We start from the raw sequence: 9,074 nt of genomic DNA, 5'->3' as shown, positions 1-9,074 counted from the left end.
CGAGGACGAGCTGTTACACGTCAAGTTCGATGAAGAGCTCTGATATTTGCTTGGACTCTGTCTAAATTGGCCGCTTCGAGCATTCATAGGTCTCATTCCATTCATTATATCCAATTGTTGCGTGAGATGGTACGAGGTTTCGAAGGCTGGCAAAGCTCGAGGTGTCAAAATCAAGGTGTTTCCAGGCGAACTCCTCACCATTTTTGACACAGAATCAGTCTGGCAGAAACATACCAACAAGTCATTGGAGCAAAATCGAGCTCCACTTAATTTGGGGTAGGGTACATTGCTGTCTGGCAAATTTCCCATGTCACCTTCTAACATCTCCGGATTGCCATCAACTGCCAAAGGAAATGGATTTGGAGGTGGCGTGTTATTTTTTAAGGCTTCTCCTTGTCCCGGTAGACTATTCCGCATGCTGAGGATATCTGACGATGATGTAAAGGACTCGCCTCCACCGCCTTTTCTCATCTGATCAATCAAAGCCTCTAGTTGAAGAAGACACGGCTCCAGACAGATCAAATTTCTTCGAACATGTTGGCCAGCTGTCATTTTCATGGCGTCGACAATAGAAGCTTTACTGGCACTGTCCAGGGTAGTTCCTCGTCCAATCGCGAACATTGGGCATGATAGGGGATAATCACGTTGAAACGTGATTCTGAGGAATATTTTATGAAATGTGATCTTGCCAAGGAAACTGGCCGAGAGTCGACAAGTCCGTCTAGCCCAGTCTAGGTTTTCAATGGTGATGTATTTGATGCGACTCATGTCTAAAGACTGGAACTCTTGAGCCAAAATACTGGAATTCTTCCTCTCCAGCTGTCGCAACGGAGTCGATTCTCTGGAGGGTACTATGAATGCAGTATCGAGATTATTTTGCAATTGCTGTTGTTGTTCCTCTTCTTCTTTGAGCAGTTCTAATCCACCCGATCTGGTGAGGGTTTTGTCGACATCCAGCTCTTCAAAGGAATCTTGGGGCTCCAAGGGCGGTGGATGGCTATTGTCATGTTTCTCCTCGTAATTGTTGATGTCGTCATCTTCTTTCTCGTCACAATCGCTTTCGTTTGAGACTGAAGTCTTTGTTGAACAACCTTTTCCACCGCATTGGTTTTGAAGAGCAACTGGTACTTGCCACAGCCTCAAAGTGTGATCTCGGGACCACGTAATCTGAAAAATCGACATATTTCTATCCAACACTGTTTTCTGGCTTCAACACGCATAGGTTTTACCATTTCCATGTCATCGCTTCCTTCTAGTCGCCGCCAGTCAAAATCAAGGATCACATCCTTATGCCCGAAGAAACAATGAACAGGTGACTGTAAATGTTGAGAGTTCCACAAGAACAATGTATTATCGTTACGATGCAATTGTGGGATAATGACTGTGGCCAAGCCCTCTCCAAATGGTGTGTATCTAAGAAAGCAAAATAAAAACAATGAAAGTAAGAGATTTTGGACGTTTTGGTAGTTGGCTCTCACCTGGCTCGGAGAACAGGAGCAGCGGTTTTGAGTACTTTTTTGGGATTCTTGTGGTCGGTTGCGAGATCGAAACACTTGACAGTGCAATCTTGACCACTGGTCACAAATTTATGGGCCGAATTGCGGCTCCAATCCAAGCTGAGGATACGGGAAGACTGCATACTGATAAATCGTGTGGGCATATCGAGGCGTCTATTATCCCAGATTTTGACTTCGCCCTCATGGGTAGTAGCAAGGTGATGTGGATTGTGTCTGTTCCATCGAACCTAAAAGATTCAAGTATACGATAAGAAGTTCTGACACCTAGGCAAGACTGCCTTATAGGTTTAGGTACGAATACGTACATGTGTGATTGGCACCATTCCATTGAGGGTTAATACTGGAGTAGATGGTTCGCGAATGTCCCATTGATACACCAAGCTGTCAAGCGAAGCCGATGCAAGGACATTCGGGTCTTCATAGCTCCAATCAAAATCGGTGATAACGCGGGAATGGAAGCGCAATTGATCCATGGAGGCAATAGAATGTGGTTGCACTTTGAACAACTCCACCCGGTCGTTCCAAGCCATTCCCACCACCTCTTTCGACCCGATATCCGGATTCCAACTGATTTTGCAAGCTTCCCATTTCGTCGTGGGTCGATTCAACTTTGACGTAACCTCTGAAAATGAATGGATTACGTATGCACTAACACGATCTCTTCTATTGCCATTCCAATGCCAGAGCTCTAACTCACCCAAAGTTGGGGTCTCGTAGTCAAGCTTAACCAAGCCCAAATATTTCTTGCCTCCTAAGAGAACTATCTGTCCAGAGCAATCCAGGCCCATGGCCGTGGCCTGAAGGTCGATATGTTCGGCTGAAATGATTTCCGAGCTCCATTGTCGACTTAGAGTGGAGGAAAGGACGCGGTCTTGCGAATTTGAAGCTCCACTTGTAGACGCTGTGTCTTGTGCCATTATTAATCCTTTAGTTCTGGACACGTCACCCTCTTCCTCCTCATTAGATGGAAGTGGTGTAACGCAGAAATAAACGTCAAAAGACAAATCGGTACTCTCAGCTGATTTTCTCTCAAAAGCCTTCGTCAAACTTGGTCAAGTGAATCGAGCAAGCGGGTAAGATAGCGGGCTTTCTCCATTCTTGTGTTCACCACCCTCTAGGCCCTTTCCAATATGCCTTGGCCTTTCTTTTTGTCAATGCCTACTTGTGAAGGACGGCGAAACTGGAACTGAAATCCAGAGTGTCCGAACTTGACTTCTCACGCAACCTTTCATTGAGGCCATGTACTTTGGCACTGGTTAAAATGAGAAACAATCAGAGCAATTCTGTTATTTCTCCATTCTTTTCAAGAGGCACTTGGAAGTCACCAAATAATTCAAACATTTTTAATTTCAAGCGACTTAACTCTTCTCGGAAATGTATCCAAATCGACATTTAACGTATCATAATTAAGTTCCAATGTGATAAATTGGACTCACCTAAGAACTGAGTAAGAAAGATAAATCGGAAATGACGAACTTTCGGCGTTTAGAGTTGTTGCCATGATCGCGACAAATGGAGTGTTGTTGAAATTTTCCATGACGCTAAGTTCTGAAATGAATTCGAATAGAAGTGTATAAACTGATTCGTTGGGCATGCCCGATGTGTCCGTTTTCTGTGCTCCACCCAATCAGCTTGTCACTTGTTTCCGTACCATCATCCTTCGGATCGTGCTTGTGAATTGCTGAGAAATTTCGTACTTTTCAATTATAGAACGTTGAGTAACTTACGATGAACAATCAAATATTAGAAGAATCAAGGACGATCAACCATTTGATTTTGATTAATGTAGAGCTCGGGTTGAATGTACTCCAGGAAAAAAAGGTACGATTCGTAGCTGATTTTCCATTAATTCAAGAGATACTTAAAAATAAACTCTTCTCAGAGATTTTCAATCCCGTCAAAACCCACGCACGAAACAATGCTAAAGGTCACCCAAAACCATGTCCCAATATTGTTATAAAATCAAATCATGGCTTTGCTAAACTTTAACATCTCACTGCTAGTGACGATTAGGTGATACTTGCCCGGTATTGCAGGATTGTGGGGTCAATCATCGTATGATCTTCACTTGGGTTCTGTGTCTGAATTTTGAAGTTTCGAGACGTTGAATCTTGACCAACAACATTTTCATCACATTAGTACAAAAGGGACAAAGTTTCGTCAGAATATGATCGTCCAAGGAGTTAGAAATGGCGGATCTGACTAACCCTTAAAAATAAGGTTGATCAGGCGCTTAATTAAAAAACTTGTCCAAGTCTGACTTTAATCCTGCTACTGGATCAAAGCCTACATAAACCTACGAATATTTGAAAGCAGCCCGAGAAAGAAGAGAGTTGGACTTCATTGTTTTAATTAGCCTGGATTCTCGATGGATTGAAGAACGCACGTTAAGCCTCTAGAATTGACAAGTTGGGACAAAGCTCATGGATGCATTTGAAGACGTGCAGTATGATACCTTTCGAACCTTCGGTGAATGCTGTACACTACAGTCCCAACGTTTCTAGCCTTTCCCAATACGAGGAGAGCTCTCTCATTCCTGTAATGTTCCTAGCGAAACATCTTTGGACTTGTTCGAGCTTTTGCAAACCTGCTGAACTCATTGGAGCCCAAATGGGTGAAGCATATTGAAGATTTGGTTGAGCAATCGACTTGTACAGATTTATCATCGTGATGCTGTCTCTGGACTTAAATGTGCGATATATTCAACCACACATTTGAACAGCTTTCCCCAACTTCAATTGGAAAAGATACTGACCTTAGTACTAACAAGCTTCTGAAGCGGAGCAATGAAGATAATGAAAAGGAAAGGACCCAAAATGGTGCCTTGAGGAACGCCCGACATGACATCAGGTATGTCACTAAGGGATCCCTCGACGTTTACCAATTGCTTCCTACCACAAATGAAACTTGTTAACCAATTGAGAACATTGCCTTGGATTCCAATCTCATGGACCATGATCGACCTTGTCAAAGGCCAAGGCAAATCGAGATAAACTACATCAGCTGATTCATGGCTCTCTAATCCCTCAATAACCTGATTTATATGTTCAGTTGGGTAACCGTGCTAAAATGTGCTCGGAACCCATGCTGGCGAGGAGGAGTGACTTCATGGGCTTCAAGAAACTCTACAAGTTTGGACGTCATGTTCTCCTCAAACACCTTCGCAATAATTGAAGTGAGAGAAATCGACCAACAGTTATTGGAGAGCGACCTTTGAAAATCGGAACAACATGAGCTAGCTTCAGAAAGGATGGAAACTTGCATCAAGTACGAGAAAACAGGAGCAAGAACCTCTGAGCATCTCATCAGAGACTGAGATGTCACACCATCAGGGCCAGGAGAACTTGAAAGCTTCAAGTCCCTGATGGATGCTAAAGCATCTTGATCTGTGACTACAAGATCATCTAAGTGCTCAACTTAGACATCAGCAACATTAAACAAACAATTCCACTGCAGTCTTCACAAGGACTTGTGAAAGTCTTTACGCCGTTATAGAGAAAGTTTGTATCGAGATCTTTGCCAAAGTTTCTAATCTACATATGTGGCAGAGCGTTCGTCGTTCCTCATTAAAAGGAACGGATTACACTTACGTACATTTACTTTGTCCAAAAAGAGCCATTCCTTACACAACCGTTACTCGCCAAAAAAGGTAATGCCTTGACTCGTTAGAATTACCTTTGCTTAAATTATACTGTAGATGACCAATACGTCAGGGGTTTTGCCTCATCCAGACCATACTTTACTCAATGATGGTTACTTTTTTACTCAAAATTGAAGCTTTCTTGCCACCATGTTATACTTTTGGGCATTAACATTGTTTATTTGCTTGGCACTGCAAAACTCCCATTATTGGCCAAGGCAATGAAAGTACGGTATATACGTATTAGGAAAACCATTTTCTTCCAAAATTTGGACTACTTAACCAGTATCAATCCTATGGCAATAACCTGCCTCATGTCTTTTTGAAATTTGAAACCCGGAAGGCGAAAGGCATTTTAAAAAAATCAAAATGAATATATTTAGGGTGGGGATTTCGAATTCGGACAAAGTTGAGGTATCATAAATTAGGTCAGGTCGCAATATGAATTTCGCTTTTTTGAACAATCAATTGTAAGAAAACTGACCTACTGACTTCGGTATATTTTTCTTGCTGTTATTTGAAACAGTTTTCGAAATCTTATCAAAAATGGCGTTTCAGACAGTATTTGATTAAATATTTGAACTGCAGTGCGTTTGAGCAAATCGTGGACAAATGAGTTGATGTGAAACATGTGCAAGTTGCTCAAGAACTATTTGGGGTACAAAATTAGCCTTTTATCAATAAAATAGGAAAAAGATTTCCTCTAAGGGAATATTGCTCTCATTCACCAAGAACCTTTAGTTACCGAGCTAAGTATCATTTAAATATTTCACGTTTACAACTGAGATATTTTGGGGGGGCTCAGAATATTTCACGTCTAAAACTGAGATCTTTTTCTAGGCTCAACAATTGAGATTGTTGAACATTTGCAACCATGACACAAAAAGTCAAGATGGGAAAACAGTATTACAAAATCTCGAGCTTATAAAACTTCCTTGTTAGAACCCTTAGCCTAAAGTCATCGATTTATTCGTGGATATTTGAGAGATTTTATGTAGCACGCTTAAGCCAAAGGAAAATTTCGCTCTGAATCAGGTCTTTTAGTTCGACGGAATGTGAACGAAGAGATATAAACAATAAAGCAGTTCAAATTTAAAAAGATCTGAAACCAGTAAACACATTCGTTATTGGTTTTTTGAAGCAAGCACTTTCTCTAGGATGTTTGAAAATATCAAAAAGTGGAATTTTTTGTTAAGATTGCCCAAAAGCTTCGAGTTTCTTCGTTTGAAAAGAGAGAAATGAAAAATTAAATGCCACTCTGGAGCGTGAAAAAAGGAACNTTTTAAATTGTAACGGGATTACAGTCCCTTTTTCTAAAAAAGGAACGAATTACTGTAATTTTGTTACTGCTGCCCTGATATCTGGATAGGGTAATAACAACATCATTCTTTTATCTCCTTTGTGGATTAACCTGATGAAAACGTTGTTGGTCACGATTGCACCGTCTCTAAAATCTAGATTTTTGTAAATTCCTTGGTCATTCTTAGGAAAAGAATGTTATTCTTACCCTATCCAGATAGTAATATTAGAGAAATCGGTAAAGATCGTGATAAAACCTTACTCCAATATTTGATTTTCAAAGTCCTTGTGAAAACCACAATTGACCTAATGATGATTTTGTAAGTTCCTATAGAATTGGCATTAACAAAGCAAGGCCATCTCAATAGTAAGTATCATTTTTATTTCAGGTTACAAGGGACCTTTGAGGGGCATCATTGAATTCAAAGTGAATTTTTTCAATCATTAATTCATTACTTAAATGTAAATTTTCTTAATTCATTTCTTTTGACCAACGTGTATACTCCCATCTGAACATACAGCTGTATTTATTGAACTAGAAATTAATAAATATGAAATTTGATGTTGATATGTGCAAAATGTTAAGTACTGTTTTGCCCTTTGGGAGCAAAAAAGATCGTTTTTGGGGCCATCATGGTTGTGCCTTGTTTTGGGTCCTCGGCCAAAATGAGACTGAATTGGCCATCAAATCAAAATTTCACTCACAGATGGTGCCACACCAGGCGCAAGCCTCAATATAAATAATCAGGGATTCTAGCAAAAATAGAGCATACATAATTTTGTGGGTGCTTCCAGATAGATCCTTCGATACTAAACTGTTTTCCTCCTTTTATTTCAAGTCTGGTGAAGCGAACTATGATTTAAATGGAGTCTTGGAGTCTGTTAGCTACCCTGGCTAGCCAAGAAACGACAATAATTTGATTTTTTCGACACTTGGTATTTTTAAAAGGCACACATGACAATAACAAATGCAACTGGGCCACTTAGATTTGACACGGAAATTACAGTTATCAATACTTGTGTATTTACGAGAGTGTTTCTAATCATGTTGAAGTCATTGTACAGAATAATCGTATGGGACATGGAATTGTTGTTTCCAATAGAGTTGACTTATTTTACATAAGGATTACGAAGCTATGCTTTAACCAATGATTGCAGCTCAATCTAAGCCCCACAGGGTCTGTGATGATTAAGTTAAAAAAGTATTACTATATCGTCTACTGCTGCATTCCACCCATCTTTGGAACGAGCCGGTGACATGACCACCCAATTCAATGAAAAATACATTGTCACGTGTTAACTAAACACACACAAAAGTAAAGGACTCTGGCAGTTTTTTGACGGCTTCCATATTTCAACGGAGAATGTACTTCCCGTCACTGTAAGAGAAAAGATTTATCGTTTTTATTTTATCATACTTCGGTTTGAAAAGTGTTTTAGTGTCACCCTACTTGTATATTAAATTTTAGTCATTGATCAGTGTCTATCTTGTTTCAAACCTTTGAAAAATCGTAGTTGTACCATGCTATTCGCTTTTTTTATGGTTCATTTTTTTCCTGAGAGCAACACCAGATAATCCAGCTACCTACTAAATCTTCAACAATACTTTGACAAGATGAGGTGTGAAATTAGTAGTTATTTTTACAACTAGTGAGCAATAGCACTCGTCTGCTAGTCTTACATGAACTGATGTGCTGTGGTTCATTTCAAGTTCCATAATGAGGAGTCCTAGAGTACCGTCTTTTGCTTTTACGGAATTAAGACAAATGGACAATTTCCATGTTTTTATAAGTCCTTATTGCGAGATTATTTTTCTCATTGGATCACAATAATTTTTTACAATCCGTTCAATTTTACATATTACTGTCCCATTTAGGGTTTTAAAGTGTCACTACTTAGATTTAGTTAGCAAAAAAACATCACTTTCATCCCACCCGTCTTTACCACGAGAAGGAAACAAAAGAACATTGCTTCGAGTATACCATTCTTTTCGTCGTGTTCTGAGCACGTTTCCATTCAACTTGGAGAAACGAGGATGAACAAGGTATTTCGGTATCGTGTGATTCGTGAAATAGCATACGCATTGTTACACGATTTAATGTACGGTTTTCTTCGAAGAAAGTGTCGTCAGAATGTGAATATCTTGGCTAAATAGTCAAAATCATAGAAAAGTTAACATGGAACAAATAGTTCCTCTCCAGTCTTTACAAGGGCTTTTGAAAGTTGTTGCTCCGTAATGGAACAAGGTTGAATTGAGATCTTTGCCGAAGTCTCGAATCTCAATATCTGGATAAGGTAAGAATAACATTCCATCCTAGACGTGGTATGTTCTTAGAAAACCCTTAAGCACTTGACCAGAGTCCATAATCTTATCGATCTGGATGGTTTTGGGACTTTTGTGACCAGTGTTAACGCTGCTCTCACACAAGAATGCAAAGTATGAGCTTCTTATAAGTCCAATAGATTGCATTCTTGGTCCTCAAAGTCGGAAAGTTATCCCATGTTCCCTCTTTGTTGGTACTTGAGGATCAGAATGTGGACACGTGGGAGATTGCGTATGTTATGATATTCCCCTGAAACCTTATTTTGAGTACCTTTTCATATTCCACTCGGAAGGA

At 39.9% G+C, this 9,074-nt stretch overlaps 1 protein-coding gene across 1 annotated transcript; it reads right to left on the bottom strand.

Annotated features, from left to right (window-relative positions):
• On the bottom strand, nt 1-2,704 carry LOC131884167 (GATOR complex protein Wdr59-like; the record flags this gene model as incomplete). Its single annotated transcript, XM_059231851.1, is given in 5 exon segments — nt 1-1,167; nt 1,230-1,413; nt 1,479-1,744; nt 1,823-2,139; nt 2,215-2,704. Coding segments are annotated over 5 exon segments (2,154 nt in total), but the record flags the coding sequence as incomplete, so codon positions are not given.
• Nucleotides 2,705-9,074: the final 6,370 nt, after the last annotated feature.

The sequence above is a fragment of the Tigriopus californicus genome, chromosome 7 (genome assembly GCF_007210705.1).
Source record: "Tigriopus californicus strain San Diego chromosome 7, Tcal_SD_v2.1, whole genome shotgun sequence".
Lineage (NCBI taxonomy): Eukaryota > Metazoa > Arthropoda > Copepoda > Harpacticoida > Harpacticidae > Tigriopus > Tigriopus californicus.
Note: the sequence above shows the minus strand (reverse complement) of the source record. Positions and strands in the feature narration are given on the sequence as shown.